The sequence below is a fragment of the Lytechinus pictus genome, chromosome 15, assembly GCF_037042905.1.
Source record: "Lytechinus pictus isolate F3 Inbred chromosome 15, Lp3.0, whole genome shotgun sequence".
Classification (NCBI taxonomy): domain Eukaryota; kingdom Metazoa; phylum Echinodermata; class Echinoidea; order Temnopleuroida; family Toxopneustidae; genus Lytechinus; species Lytechinus pictus.
The window spans coordinates 8,157,260-8,174,344 of record NC_087259.1 but is presented as its reverse complement, the minus strand read 5'-3'; the positions used below and the strand labels follow the sequence as shown (position 1 = coordinate 8,174,344).

General features: G+C 36.2%; 1 protein-coding gene across 1 annotated transcript in view; it reads right to left on the bottom strand.

Moving 5' to 3' along the window:
* The window catches only part of LOC135156797 (uncharacterized), an 87,330-nt gene extending 79,916 nt beyond the window's left edge, over nt 1–7,414 (bottom strand). The window contains exons 1-3 of the mRNA XM_064110281.1: nt 7,186–7,414; nt 4,335–4,541; nt 2,310–2,684 (exon numbers count right to left, since the gene is read on the bottom strand). Coding sequence (XP_063966351.1) covers nt 2,310–2,511 — 202 coding nt within the window. The 5' untranslated portion in view covers nt 2,512–2,684; nt 4,335–4,541; nt 7,186–7,414. The remainder of the gene's footprint in view (nt 1–2,309; nt 2,685–4,334; nt 4,542–7,185) is intronic.
* Between the last annotated feature and the right edge of the window lie 9,671 nt (nt 7,415–17,085).

The window sequence follows — 17,085 nt, the reverse complement described above, 5'->3', positions numbered from 1 at the left end:
ATAGGTGTAGAAAAATTAACTTTTAGGATTAGACGGGCCATTTTCTTATGCTGTCTGATTAAGCCATCCTTAAGATACTGTGCACACATGCTCCAAGAATTACTACAGTAATCAAAGTACGGTAATATAAGTGAATTAGCTAAGACTTTTGAACTGTCAATCGTGAGGTATTTTCTAAGCCTACTGAGAAGAGCTATTCGTGAGCCAATCTTCTTCATTGATTCTTCTACATTCTTTTCAGCAGATCTTAGTGTTACTGATAGTTTATTCCATAATTTGGGCACAAAAATAGCAAATACTTTATCACCATTTGAACTAAAACTTCTAGTACCATCTAGCCTGGCACTTATGACAAAACGGCCCTGCCAAAATATTAGTTGCTGAGTTGTCCAATATTGGATTGCTATTTTTTTTGACAAATGGCTATAAAGCATCCCATATAATTGCAATGTTTTCTACTATAAATTTCAACTGATTTGGGTATTTTAGTACAGTAAAGGCTAGGGTTAGGGTTTACGATAGACAACTCTTGGCACCTAAATTTTCGGCAGGGCCGAGTAGTCTCAAGGTGCTGAGTCGACTTGGACCCACAATTTGTTACCAAACAAATCAAAAGCTGGGGTAGGTTATAAGGCAGGGTACTCCTGTACAAGCTAACATACATTGTACATGTAGTCGTTTCGGCTTGATAAAACCTGAGAGAGTTACTCTCCCCTGACTGATGTTGAATATGAAGATATTATTTTCAACCACAGTCAGATACAGTACTTGCATTTCTCACACAGTTAACAGTGTGTATCACCAAAGGAAATTCCGATTCAGTGGGCTGATATTAAAGACTATTGAACTTTGCAATTTAATAGAACTACGATATGAAAGAGTAACTCCTAAAATTTGTTATTGATATCTGACTGCTACCTGTGCTTCATTCATTGCTCAATTATGGTGAAGACAAACTGGGGAATGTTACATGAATAGTTTAGTAAGTGATTTTCATCAACTCATTTACTCTCAGTGCAGTAGCTTATAACATTAGGCAGTGAACATCACTGATTATTACCCATACAAGGCATTTTAGCAGATAAATAAAAGTCATATTTCGCTCGCTACTTTCAATCAGAGACCAACGAGGGGAACATTTGCCATGTTGCCCTCCCCGGGCTTTGCCCATAGGAATCCTGTACAAAATAGAGGGCAATATTGGCCATATTTCTGCTAATGCGCTTGCGCAGTAGGAGCAGATTTTGATCGCTAATTTCAGTATTTTAGAAATCTGGCTGGAACCAGTTTATGAAACAAAGTACAACGCATTGTAGACAATGCGCTGCGCGGCCAGTGCATACACAAACGTAACCCAAGTGCAGGATTTCTACGCGTTGAGTGTATGTGCACGCCATACATGATGCACGACTGCAAGGTAATAATTACGTCACAATTGCTTTATTAAAGGTTACTTCGCCAAGGTCGTGAATAACCTGAAATCAGAAGTAGTGATAAGCAAACAGGCATATAAATTGTTCCGAATAGTAGCTTGAATTACATATTGTACAGCTTTAGGTAATAATAATAATATTGACTGGCTCTTCTTTCGGGAAACATCAAATATGTCGCCCTCAAAAGAACGATATTGCCCTCGTCTAAAGACTCGGGCCAATATAATTCTGTTGCGGGCGACATATTTGATGTTCCCGCAAGGCCAGTCAATATTTTATAATTATTCCCTGGAACCAATATTGAGGGTTAAAGATGGATGGACTTTTCAACCATTTTTCAGAACGTTCCTCCACCACCCTAGTGTGTGTACAATGTCGACTTTCATATTTTGAACAGCAAAACAGGAACCACGATTTCAAAACCCAATTACAAAACACAGAACATAAACACGATCAGCGGTGCACTGTTCAGAGTCAAAAGTTGCTTACGTGTTACTGCTTTAAATTCCCTACTCTCAAAAAATAACATCAGTGCAGCTTCCACTGTGAGCGCACACGACGTTTCAAAACTCAACCATGGTCAGTGTCGCATTTTGTTGTATTCACCATGCTGAACGTCACAAAATCGAAGCTGATCAATTTTCAAAATAAATCGTTTTTAGCCATTTAAATATTACACCAAATCAAGAACTTAAAGACAATGAACTTTTGAGAATGGGGGACATTGAACACCCCCTTTGTTTCCTTTTTCCTTTGTTTTTCATTTTTTTTGAAATTTTGTTTTGAATCATGATTCGTGTTGCTGTTTAAATTTGAAAACCAATATTTGAACATGCACCAACCTGCATAGAAAACACTACCTCTTCAAACACATACCGTTCAAAACACAGCTGGTAAGCTGGATATCATCTATACTGAGAACTGCTTGATTTGCAAAAGATGCAATGGTTTTGCTAATCACAGCCTCAATGACGAACCATCCTGCGTCACCTAGCGTAAATTCTCCAATGTTCCATCTGTTTCGTATCTGTCCAGGTAAGGACCACACTGTCTCCGGTTCAGACGAGTCCTCCCGCATCAAGAACACGTTAAGATCAAAGACTCGGTCAAAAAAGCGCTGTGATAAATAGTAATAGAAGGTGAAGCACTGAGGCTGGGCGCTTAGCTTTCCTTGGAACTTGCTGCTTATGAGAGTCGCTGTGAATGTCTTTGTCAGCCCAGAAGCTTCGGCATAGATGAATCTCCCACCTGCTTGAAAGAAGGTGATGGGGGAAAAACAGGATTAGAAATAGATGATTTTGCAGACTAAAATCAAATACAGCCCCTTTCACATTTACATCTTCTATATTTTTAAGCATAAGCTGGCTTAGAGTGAATAAACATTTTTGAGCCACATAAAATTGTTTACAGTTAAAGAAATGTTTTGATATGCATATGGTAGACACTTATGAGGTCTACCTCCCATAGCATAGAAATCAAACTGAAAAGCGTTTTAGTATAGTACAGTCAGATAAACATAAATCCCTGGTCATGACCTGTCGTGCTCCTCAGTAAATCTGTGGTGAATTTTGTAGAAAATGCTTGCATCACACTCATTCCTCTGCACTTTGTAATCAGGTGGGTGTTTCATAAAGCTGTCCGTAAGATAAGAGCGACTTTAAGAACGACTGGTGAACCTTTCTTGTAGTAAATGGTATATTGAATTGGCGATGCTTTAGCGCGTAAGAAGGGTTCACCAGTCGCTCTTAAAGTCGCTCTTAACTTACGAACAGCTTTATGAAACGGCCCCCAGGTGGGTGTTTCATAAAGCTGTTCGTAAGATAAGAGCGACTTTAAGAATGATTGGTGATCCTTTCTTTTGGTAAATGGTAAACAACATTGGCGATTGTTTAGCGCGTAAGAAAGGTTCACCAGTCGTTCTTAAAGTCGCTCTTAACTTACGAACAGCTTTATGAAACGGCCCCCAGGTGCACAGAAAAACTTACATGATGCCAAATCTTCTTACACTAATAATAAGAGAAATTAAGACTGATGTTTCTATAAAAGCGCCTTTGCTACGAGATGAAAAGCACTTTGAGATGCCATCCCTGGTGGGTGTTTCATAAAGCTGTTCGTAAGTTAAGAGCGACTTTAAGAACGACTGGTGAACCTTTCTTACACGCGTAACCATCGCAAATGAATATACCATTTACCACAATAAAGGATCACCAGTCGTTCTTAAAGTCGCTCTTAACTTACGAACAACTTTATGAAACGGCCCCCTGGTCAGAATAGGCGATAACATATATACAAATTACCAGGCAGTAACAGCATTGGTCTAAATCCATTGCACACGTACTTGACGACATTAGAATTGGTGGGTTTTCAAGTTTTGTTTGATTTCATCTAATGCTGGCGACAATTTTAGGAGGGGGAGGGACTTATTCTGCAGCCTGGGTGCAGTACAGGGAGAAAGAGGCATCACCAGCTTATTTCTGGGTGTGTGGCAGAGTAAGAGTCAATGACGAAGAAATATTTATGGTACAATATTGCTACCTTTTTTAATTTATTCAAGATTTACGCTAATAGTGTCCATTGCAATTTCGGTTATTCAAATCAATATATAATTGCAATAGGCTTAGTCTTTTGCCAAAGACACAAAGCCTGTGAATCTGATGACATGACATGCTCCTGTGACACTTGCTCTGATCTTATGCTCAGAGGGCAGTAGGTTTGGGCTAGGATTGTAATAGAGTTCTTGGTTCAGAATAATGAAAAGATTAGGGTTTATTTAGTTGTGGTGGGTAGGTTTAAGGTTTGGCTTAACGTGAAGAATTTCAAACGGAGCAACTGTCAACGGAGCAAATTTCATGAAACCACCCATCCATCATGCTATAGACTAACAATCAAACAGCTACTTACTTCCGCTGGGCCCAGTATGGTCAGCAGATGGACCGATGAATGTTGAAGGCTCATTTCCTGTGAACACATTCCAGGCTAGGTTATCTTCTAAACTGTCTGGGTGCCATCCACAAAAATCATCAAATGGACACTCTATGCTAGTAGAGATGGGTACCTGACGATCTAAGTAAGAAACAGCTTCCTCTACGCCAAAACGATGAGTTAGGCCTGTGTCAAAAGAACAATAAAAAAAGCAAGTTTACTAGAACAGATCAATCTGATTGGCTGATGGTTAACTCGTTATAGAACTTGCACAATTTTTAAGATAAAAAGTCTTTATGAAAATAGACCCAGTAAAGGACAAATGTACAGGTAAATGGCAAGAAAAAAGTTTTAAAATAGGAAGGGGGGGAGGTTTAATTGCTCAACTAGCTAGTAACCTGGAATTGAGGTTTGATGATCATTTTATTACAAAGGGAAAACTAAAACTCAGCTAAATGTATATTAACCAAAACAGATGAAAGGTGGTTGGAGCGAGCACCAACAACTTTCTTCTTTCATGCATGCCCCAGCAAGATCTCCAAGAGCAATATTGATGATTAACTAAAAGTACATTCCACTGGTCAAGATTTGAAGAAAAAAAATCAGATAGAGAGATCTTACCATTTTTGGATTAACATACATTTACAGTGATCTTTTACAAGTACAACAGAATAACAAACATTAATTTGAGCAACCTTCTTCGAGTTACCATTACATCAATCAAGCCTGATTTTTCAGCATTAGAAAACCCAAGAAATGTCATTATATTTGGTGCAGAACCATCTGAACTAGTAGTATCGCTGGTATGTGATGAAAAACCACTAATCATTCAAGTGGAGCGCCTCTGGCAGTCTCACCTACATCATGCGATTCAATATAGCAGCAGTGCTGACTTTGAAAATGACTATCAAATAATCATTCACAAAAAAACACCATTCATATAATATGCTACTCCGTTCATTGACCCTATGAGATTTGACCTTGATCAAGTGACATACGACTTGTGCAAGATGAGCAATGATACTGGATTACCCCTATGTCCACATTTCTGTATCCATAAACTTTCAAAGTTATGATGGCAATTCAACAATAATTTTACCTACAACATGGCCAAATTTTATTGACCTTAAATGACCTTCGACCTTGGTCATGTAACCTGACCTCGGTCATGTCAAAATACCATCATTGACTCTAAATGGCATTTGACCTTGATCTTGTGCCCTAAGACTTGTCAGTGATTGATTACCCCTATGTCTACAATTCATAAACTAATTTTTGAAAGTTATGACAGTAATTAAATAATTACCTCCTACATGGCCAGAGTCCATTGACCTTAATGACCTTTGACCTTGACCATGTGACCTGAAACTCGCACAGGATGTTCAGTGATACTTGATTACTCCTATGTCTAAGTTTTATGAACTAGATCGATAAACTTTTAAAGTTATGATGGTAATTCAACAAATACCCCCAATATGACCAAATTTTATTGACGCTATGACCTTTGACCATGGCCATGTGACCTGAAACTCGCACAGGATGTTCAGCGATACTTGATTACTCTTATGTCCAAGTTTTATGAACTAGCTCCATAAACACTAAAAGTTATGATGGAAATTCAACAAATACCCCCAACATGCCCAAAGTTAATTGACCCTAAATGACCTTTGACCTTGGTCAAGTAACCTGACACTAAAGCAGGATGGTTATTAATACTTCATCACCTTTATGTGTAAGTTTCATGAACTAGGTCCATATACTTTTTTAAGTTATGATGATATTTCAAATCTTAACCTTAAGATTTGATATTGATTCCCATAACATGGTCTAAGTTCATTGACCCTAAATGACCTTTGACCTTGGTCATGTGACCTGAAACCAAGGCAGGATGTTCAGTAATACCTGTTTTTACTTATCTTTATGTCCAAGTTTCATGGACCAGGTCCGCATACTCTCTAAGTCATGATGTCATTTCAAAAACTTAACCTTCGGTTAAGATTTGATATTGACGACGCCGCCACTGTCAGAAAAGCGGCGCCTATAGTCTCGCTCTGCTATGCAGGTTTGACAAAAATGAATCATGCATTTTTTTGGCATTTGTATTTCTTCTGTAGATATAAATAAGAGCCCCTGTTGGCCATTTAAAAGACCATATGTCAACGCTTTAGGTGGCTCTCCCCTTGACCCCAAACCAGGTGCCCTTAATAGGCTCTTAAAAGAACCTGTACACCCCCCCCCTTCAATACGCAATATTTCGCTCTTTCATGTGTCTGATAGTAAAAAATTCCAGATGCTCAACAGGAAATGTGGAGCTTGAACCAAATTTCTTGAATATGGCTGAATTGGAGACAAAATGATAACATTCAAGTTGGTCTTACTTTTGCACGACGACCCGTTCACAACAATTTGGCAGATACATGAATATCCGACGGAGTGTGTCAAGCAGTTATTTCCTTCTCCACATGATTTACTGGTACAGTAATCTGAAGTATCTTTTTAATAAAAGAACAATATAGTGTGAAATTAGAGTTTATCTCATTTAAATTCAAATTCAAAATCACCTATTTGAAATTTTACCTCTTCAAAACCACAAAGCTCACACATATGAAAGGAATCAAGATGTAACAAAACAGATGTATGTATACAAATTTTGAGAAAAAAGAACATAAGTAAATTTTTCTTTTTTCATACTTTTTTTTAGCTAAATGCAGTTTCCAAGAGCTTCCTTTGTTTAGGAATAAGGTATTTTCAAAAGGGCTCTGTCATTAGCTGCACTTCGCAGGCTGTTTGAGTTTGATTGTATTTTCAAGCTATTGTATAAAATACATACCTCTCTCGTCTATAACACCCTCGGCAAGTGCACGGACACCTTGGAAAATAGAAAATGACCTTGTTGGAGTCTCAAGCGAAATCCAAACATATTCATTGTAGACTCGATAGAAATGGGGCAGAGGTCTCTCCCTAGAGCTTACGATGACAGTTTCCTGGTCGGTAGGGTCTGCTGGAGTAGAGTCAGCCAACAATAAGCTAGCCAACAGCAAGCCAGCCAACAGTTCCAGCCAACAATATTAGCTATCTAAGATAAATCAGATACAGGATTTTGCGTGCGCAGAATAGCACGCATTCTTGGACAAATCAAACAAACGGTGGGGTTTCCCTTCTTTCAATTTGTTTAAACAAACACGGGGCTAGTTCCCATGTCTTAGTAGCACTCCTGTTCAGGGGCGGCGGAGCGAAGTTGGAAGTGGGGGGCACAGAAGAAAAGGGACATTTCCTACCTTGAAAATTGTATTGTTTAATGCTAGAAACGAAGCGAGCGAGCCGGAAAAAGCCAAACAAAAGCCCCCCCCCCAAAAAAAAAAAAAAAAAAAAAAAAAAAACCCAAAACAAAACAAAATGAAAATAAGAAAGAAAAAAAAACACAAAACACGATTTTCTGGTTATTAGGTAACCCGCACCCCTATATAGGATGTTTCTTTGTATATTGAAGAGTAAATTTCAACTAAAAGTCCTCTTTATAAAATACAATTGGAAGACTGCTCCTGAAATATGTTTTGGGTGTGTGGAGGGGAGTTTCCCTTCTTTCAATTTGTAAAGAAAAACAACGGGCTAGTGCTTTAGTTTTAGTAGCCCACACCCCTATATACTCTATGTTTTTCGTATATTGAGGAGTAAATTTCAACTAAAAGTCCTCTTTATAAAATACAATTGGAAGATTGCTCCTGAAATACATTTTGGGTGTGTGTAGGGGGGTTTCCCTTCTTTCAATTTGTAAAGAAAAACAAAGGGCTAGTGCTTTAGTTTTAGTAGCCCACACCCCTATATACTCTATGTTTTTTCGTATATTGAGGAGTAAATTTCAACTAAAAGTCCTCTTTATAAAATACAATTGGAAGATTGCTCCTAAAATATATTTTGGGTGTGTGCAGGGAGGTTTCCCTTCTTTCAATTTGTAAAGAAAAACAACGGGCTAGTGCTTTAGTTTTAGTAGCCCACACCACTATATACTCTATGTTTTTTCGTATATTGAGGAGTAAATTTCAACTAAAAGTCCTCTTTATAAAATACAATTGGAAGATTGCTCCTAAAATATATTTTGGGTGTGTGTAGGGGGGTTTCCCTTCTTTCAATTTGTAAAGAAAAACAAATGGCTAGTGCTTTAGTTTTAGTAGCCCACACCCCTATATACTCTATGTTTTTTCGTATATTGAGGAGTAAATTTCAACTAAAAGTCCTCTTTATAAAATACAATTGGAAGATTGCTCCTGATATATATTTTGGGTGTGTGCAGGGGGATTTCCCTTCTTTCAATTTGTAAAGAAGAACAACGGGCTAGTGCTTTAGTTTTAGTAGCCCACACCCCTATATACTCTATGTTTTTTTCGTATATTGAGGAGTAAATTTCAACTAAAAGTCCTCTTTATAAAATACAATTGGAAGATTGCTCCTGAAATATATTTTGGGTGTGTGTAGGGGGGTTTCCCTTCTTTCAATTTGTAAAGAAAAACAACGGGCTAGTGCTTTAGTTTTAGTAGCCCACACCCCTATATACTCTATGTTTTTTTTGTATATTGAGGAGTAAATTTCAACTAAAAGTACTCTTTATAAAATACAATTGGAAGATTGCTCCTGAAATATATTTTGGGTGTGTGCTGGGGGGTTTCCCTTCTTTCAGTTTGCAAAGAAAAACAACGGGCTAGTGCTTTAGTTTTAGTAGCCCACACCCCTATATACTCTATGTTTTTTCGTATATTGAGGAGTAAATTTCAACTAAAAGTCCTCTTTATAAAATACAATTGGAAGATTGCTCCTGAAATATATTTTGGGTGTGTGTAGGGGGGTTTCCCTTCTTTCAATTTGTAAAGAAAAACAACGGGCTAGTGCTTTAGTTTTAGTAGCCCACACCCCTATATATACTCTATGTTTTTCGTATATTGAGGAGTAAATTTCAACTAAAAGTCCTCTTTATAAAATACAATTGGAAGATTGCTCCTGAAATATATTTTGGGTGTGTGTAGGGGGGTTTCCCTTCTTTCAATTTGTAAAGAAAAACAACGGGCTAGTGCTTTAGTTTTAGTAGCCCACACCCCTATATACTCTATGTTTTTTCGTATATTGAGGAGTAAATTTCAACTAAAAGTCCTCTTTATAAAATACAATTGGAAGATTGCTCCTGAAATATATTTTGGGTGTGTGTAGGGGGGTTTCCCTTCTTTCAATTTGTAAAGAAAAACAACGGGCTAGTGCTTTAGTTTTAGTAGCCCACACCCCTATATACTCTATGTTTTTTCGTATATTGAGGAGTAAATTTCAACTAAAAGTCCTCTTTATAAAATACAATTGGAAGATTGCTCCTAAAATATATTTTGGGTGTGTGCAGGGGGGTTTCCCTTCTTTCAATTTGTAAAGAAAAACAACGGGCTAGTGCTTTAGTTTTAGTAGCTCACACCCCTATATACTCTATGTTTTTCGTATATTGAGGAGTAAATTTCAACTAAAAGTCCTCTTTATAAAATACAATTGGAAGATTGCTCCTAAAATATATTTTGGGTGTGTGCTGGGGGGTTTCCCTTCTTTCAATTTGTAAAGAAAAACAACGGGCTAGTGCTTTAGTTTTAGTAGCCCACACCCCTATATACTCTATGTTTTTTCGTATATTGAGGAGTAAATTTCAACTAAAAGTCCTCTTTATAAAATACAATTGGAAGATTGCTCCTGAAATACATTTTGGGTGTGTGTAGGGGGGTTTCCCTTCTTTCAGTTTGCAAAGAAAAACAACGGGCTAGTGCTTTAGTTTTAGTAGCCCACACCCCTATATACTTTATGTTTTTTCGTATATTGAGGAGTAAATTTCAACTAAAAGTCCTCTTTATAAAATACAATTGGAAGATTGCTCCTGAAATATATTTTGAGTGTGTGTAGGGGGGTTTCCCTTCTTTCAATTTGTAAAGAAAAACAAATGGCTAGTGCTTTAGTTTTAGTAGCCCACACCCCTATATACTCTATGTTTTTCGTATATTGAGGAGTAAATTTCGACTAAAAGTCCTCTTTATAAAATACAATTGGAAGATTGCTCCTGAAATATATTTTGGGTGTGTGCTGGGGGGTTTCCCTTCTTTCAATTTGTAAAGAAAAACAACGGGCTAGTGCTTTAGTTTTAGTAGCCCACACCCCTATATACTCTATGTTTTTTCGTATATTGAGGAGTAAATTTCAACTAAAAGTCCTCTTTATAAAATACAATTGGAAGATTGCTCCTGAAATATATTTTGGGTGTGTGCAGGGGGGTTTCCCTTCTTTCAATTTGTAAAGAAAAACAACGGGCTAGTGCTTTAGTTTTAGTAGCCCACACCCCTATATACTCTATGTTTTTTCGTATATTGAGGAGTAAATTTCAACTAAAAGTCCTCTTTATAAAATACAATTGGAAGATTGCTCCTGAAATATATTTTGGGTGTGTGCAGGGGGGTTTCCCTTCTTTCAATTTGTAATGAAAAACAACGGGCTCGTGCTTTAGTGTTAGTAGCCCACACCCCTATATACTCTATGTTTTTTGGTATATTGAGGAGGAAATTTAAACTCAAAGTCCTCATGATAAAAGACAACTGGAAGATTGCTCCTGAAATATATTTTGGGTGTGTGGAGGGGGGTTTCCCTTTTTCAATTTGTAAACAAAAAGAACGGGCTGGTGCTTTAGTTTTAGTACCCCGCACCCCTATATACTTTATGTTTCTTTCGTATATTGAAGAGTAATCTAGAATGAATTTTCTTTCTGATAAAGATTGATTGGAAAATTGCTCCTAAATCAAATTTCGGGTGTGTGAAGGGGAGTTTCCCTTCTTTCAATTTGTAAACAAAAACAAATGGTTAGTGCTTTACTTTTATTAGCCCATTACAGACGTTTAGCGAAAAATGTCAAGGGGGGGGGGGCTTATTAAGCTCCCCCCTTCTCCTCGGGCTAGATAGGGTTAAGGGGGCTACAGCCTTCTCCCCCATTAACCCCACTTTGATTTGTTTTGAAGCAAGATAATACGCGAAAAAGAGCATTGTGAAAAAGAAATATAATTCGCACTGTATAGGCTTTTTAAGTGGTGTATAATGCAAACTAACTTTCAATACCCAAGAAATTTTCTCGCTTGGTCACTTGTTTCTATAGCTGTTATTCTGACTCTCTTTTGTTATCAACACTGGCGTACAGATGGAGAGGGGGAGGGCTTTTGTGGGCTGGAGCCCTCATAAATTCCAACCATTTTTTTTTCAATTCCCTCGAAGTTATATATAAAAAAATATGAAGCAAAATCTACGAGTATTTTATAGCAAGTAATTTTTGCTTATTCGCTTTACTGGCTAGCAAATTTTTCATGGCAAAGTAATTTATTCAGATATATTTTGCGATAATTTGTGCTCTCCCATGTCCCTTATTGTAAACTTTGTTCATATCTCTAAAACTTCAAGTCAGACATTACACTTTTCTCTATTTTTCCCCCAAAATTTTCAGCACGTTCTCTTTGCTTTCTTGCAGAACACGAATTACGCTGCAAATATTTCCTAGAAAAATTGGGATCATGCACATGCCTGAACCTCGGGCCCCTCTAAATTTTCGTTCATTATACCACTGGTTATAAGCGAGATAAGCGAGGTGAGAGGGGGTATCCTAGCCAACTGCAGTCGCTTCACTCTCTTATATTGGCCCGAACCCCCTTTATAATTAGTTCTTGCTCGGCTTTAACATTTAAGCGAAGGCTGATAATAGTGCATTTTCAAGTTTCAATTGGAAGAGGGAGGCTGTGCATGTTTTGTTTCTCTCGACTGATTAGTTTTGACATAAGAAATTATGTATTTCATTTACATTACAATTATGCACGAACAAACTCTATTTTTTTTAAAAATTATGATCTAAATAATAAAAGAGATTAATTTTTGGTTGATTGCACCACTCGCTCGTAATACTAGAATTATTGCGAGCGACCACAGCAAGTGAGCGATTTTTTTATTGCGAGACCGTACTTAGTTGATTATTATTATTATCATTGTGTTATTATTATTTGTTTAATTATTATTGTTTTAATTTATTGATTAATTAATTTGTTTATTTATTATCATGATTATCAATAGATCATCATTATGGGGGCGTCGTGGCCGAGCCATTCATAATCTCGTCTCTCAATCAGAAGGTCGCGGGTTTGAATCCCAGACATGGCATGGTTTCCTTCAGCAAGAAATTTATCCACAATGTGCTGTTCTCAACCCAGGTAAGATGAATGGGTACCGGTAGGAAAGCATTCCTTAAAGAGCTATGCGCGCTCATGCAGCAGTGGGTAGCCTATAGCTTAGCCGGGTTATAGTATATCGCGCTTAGACGTTAACATTAAGCGCAATATAAATGTTGAATATCATTGTTATCATCATCATAAATTAAGAGTCAGAAATTATTCGGATCAAATATTATATATATATATATATATATATATTTAAAATGCTTCTCATTCTACCAAGCCTGGCCTCTTCGAATTAGATATCTGTATTCAGTATTCGGCCCTCACTTAATTATTCCTCATGTCCTAATTTCTCATAGTTTGGAATGGGCTTGGGAACGTTGTAAAAATGGTGTACTGTATTACTAATATTAGCCGCCACCCCAGGCCTTCTTTCTATTAACCAAAAAATGTTTCCTTTTTTCAAAAGATTTGGTAACACATAATTATGACAGCATAACAATTTACGAGAAACAATGCTTTTATCTTAATACATAGATTGAAAATAAAACAAAAAAGAGAGAAAATTGGTTTAGTCATTTTTTACATCATTTCATTTTCTTTGGACCACCATCTTCTGAATATAATGTTTGAATTGTGTTTTCCAATATAAATCTCATATTTCTTTTATTTCCTTTATTTTTCTATCTGCAGAATTGCTTTGCTATCCGATTCCTGCCCAAGTCAAATCGAAAACCTGGAAAAGGAAGAATGGATGTTTATGATTACGGCGTTAGCGATATATCAAGTCTTAAGACACATGGCCTAAATGGAGTCTTCTTCTTCTTCTTTTAATATTACTTATAATGATATTAATAATGGTGATGATAATGATAATATAATAATAGTAATAATAATAATGTAATGATAATAATAATAATAATAATAATAATAATAATGATATTAATAATAATATTAATAATAATAATAAAAATATTAATAATAATAATAACAATAATAATAATATTAATAATAATAATAATAATAATAATAATAATAGTAAAACTTTTATGGGATTTTAATATCCAGACAGACAAGGTCATTGAAGCTAGACAACCTGACATCGTTCTCTTAAAGAAGAAGGAAAAGGAATGTCTCATATTGCGATTCCGGGAGACTGCAGAGCTTGGCGTAAAGAGGAGGAAAAGATACAGAAGTATAACGATCTGGCATGGGAGCTGAGAAGGATATGGAAGGTGAAGACGAAGGTGGTACCAATAGTCATCGGAGCCTTAGGAACAGTGACAACAAGACACAGAAGCCCCGACAGAAGCTTTCTGGCTGTTCTAGGAGTCGAGGTGTCCTTTGAAACGATACAGAAGGCAAGCTTGCTTGGAACAGCTCATATCTTACGGAAGGTCTTGAATTAGAAAGAGAAGTGAACAATGAGAAGAGGACCCATTTGATAGAATATAGAACAATAACCCTAGATTTCTGGAAGAAGTCCGGTTGCTGTTTAATATACCAACAGAACATCAAGTTGTGGACAATGGAAATAATAATAATAATAATAACAATAATAATGATAATAATGATAATAATAATAATAATAATAATAATAATAATAGTATTAATAATAATAATAAAGATATTAATAATAAAAATACTCAAAATAATAATAACAATAATAACAATAATAATAATAATAATAAGAAGAAGAAGAAGAAGAAGAAGAAGAAGTAGAAGAAGAATCAGGGGCGACGCCATGGTGTTTTGATAGGAGGGGCGAAATTTTCGTAGGAAGAGGGCAAGATAATGTTTTACTGATGTTATACTCCACTCTTCTTTTGCACTATCTGTCTTATTGCAACTTGGCGTGGGGAAGTACTTTTCAGTCCAGTCTGAAGAAATTGCTAGTAAGAATCATACTGAGAGCGAACCCAAAATCTACAGCTGGCCCGTTGTACTCGAATTAAATTGTTTACTCTAGAAAATATGACCACCTTCCAGCAATGTATTTTTATTTCTCAGGGTGTCAACAAACTTATGCCTTATCAATTTATCAAATTACATACGAAATGCACCATCCTTAAATACCTTTAAAATAAGACTTAAGAAGAAATTATTCTAATGTATATATAATATAAGTTAGTAGATAGTGAGTGGAATTGCATATGTGTACAATGTTTTTTTTTTCCTTTTTATGTGTTTCCCCTCTCTATTCCCCCTTTTTATTCTCTCTTTCCTTCTTCCCGTCCGTCTGTTTTTGTCTTTTCTTCTTAGCCTTTGACTCTTCTGTATCGATAATTTTCGTGTTATAAATGCACATTGTATCATTGTATCAAAGCTGCTACTAGTTGAAATTTACTCCTCAATATACGAAAAAACATAGAGTATATAGGGGTGTGGGCTACTAAAACTAAAGCACTAGCCCGTTGTTTTTCTTTACAAATTGAAAGAAGGGAAACCCCCCTACACACACCCAAAATATATTTCAGGAGCAATCTTCCAATTGTATTTTATAAAGAGGACTTTTAGTTGAAATTTACTCCTCAATATACGAAAAAACATAGAGTATATAGGGGTGTGGGCTACTAAAACTAAAGCACTAGCCCGTTGTTTTTCTTTACAAATTGAAAGAAGGGAAACCCCCCTACACACACCCAAAATATATTTCAGGAGCAATCTTCCAATTGTATTTTATAAAGAGGACTTTTAGTTGAAATTTACTCCTCAATATACGAAAAAACATAGAGTATATAGGGGTGTGGGCTACTAAAACTAAAGCACTAGCCCGTTGTTTTTCTTTACAAATTGAAAGAAGGGAAACCCCCCTACACACACCCAAAATATATTTCAGGAGCAATCTTCCAATTGTATTTTATAAAGAGGACTTTTAGTTGAAATTTACTCCTCAATATACGAAAAAACATAGAGTATATAGGGGTGTGGGCTACTAAAACTAAAGCACTAGCCCGTTGTTTTTCTTTACAAATTGAAAGAAGGGAAACCCCCCTACACACACCCAAAATATATTTCAGGAGCAATCTTCCAATTGTATTTTATAAAGAGGACTTTTAGTTGAAATTTACTCCTCAATATACGAAAAAACATAGAGTATATAGGGGTGTGGGCTACTAAAACTAAAGCACTAGCCCGTTGTTTTTCTTTACAAATTGAAAGAAGGGAAACCCCCCTACACACACCCAAAATATATTTCAGGAGCAATCTTCCAATTGTATTTTATAAAGAGGACTTTTAGTTGAAATTTACTCCTCAATATACGAAAAAACATAGAGTATATAGGGGTGTGGGCTACTAAAACTAAAGCACTAGCCCGTTGTTTTTCTTTACAAATTGAAAGAAGGGAAACCCCCCTACACACACCCAAAATATATTTCAGGAGCAATCTTCCAATTGTATTTTATAAAGAGGACTTTTAGTTGAAATTTACTCCTCAATATACGAAAAAACATAGAGTATATAGGGGTGTGGGCTACTAAAACTAAAGCACTAGCCCGTTGTTTTTCTTTACAAATTGAAAGAAGGGAAACCCCCCTACACACACCCAAAATATATTTCAGGAGCAATCTTCCAATTGTATTTTATAAAGAGGACTTTTAGTTGAAATTTACTCCTCAATATACGAAAAAACATAGAGTATATAGGGGTGTGGGCTACTAAAACTAAAGCACTAGCCCGTTGTTTTTCTTTACAAATTGAAAGAAGGGAAACCCCCCTACACACACCCAAAATATATTTCAGGAGCAATCTTCCAATTGTATTTTATAAAGAGGACTTTTAGTTGAAATTTACTCCTCAATATACGAAAAAACATAGAGTATATAGGGGTGTGGGCTACTAAAACTAAAGCACTAGCCCGTTGTTTTTCTTTACAAATTGAAAGAAGGGAAACCCCCCTACACACACCCAAAATATATTTCAGGAGCAATCTTCCAATTGTATTTTATAAAGAGGACTTTTAGTTGAAATTTACTCCTCAATATACGAAAAAACATAGAGTATATAGGGGTGTGGGCTACTAAAACTAAAGCACTAGCCCGTTGTTTTTCTTTACAAATTGAAAGAAGGGAAACCCCCCTACACACACCCAAAATATATTTCAGGAGCAATCTTCCAATTGTATTTTATAAAGAGGACTTTTAGTTGAAATTTACTCCTCAATATACGAAAAAACATAGAGTATATAGGGGTGTGGGCTACTAAAACTAAAGCACTAGCCCGTTGTTTTTCTTTACAAATTGAAAGAAGGGAAACCCCCCTACACACACCCAAAATATATTTCAGGAGCAATCTTCCAATTGTATTTTATAAAGAGGACTTTTAGTTGAAATTTACTCCTCAATATACGAAAAAACATAGAGTATATAGGGGTGTGGGCTACTAAAACTAAAGCACTAGCCCGTTGTTTTTCTTTACAAATTGAAAGAAGGGAAACCCCCCTACACACACCCAAAATATATTTCAGGAGCAATCTTCCAATTGTATTTTATAAAGAGGACTTTTAGTTGAAA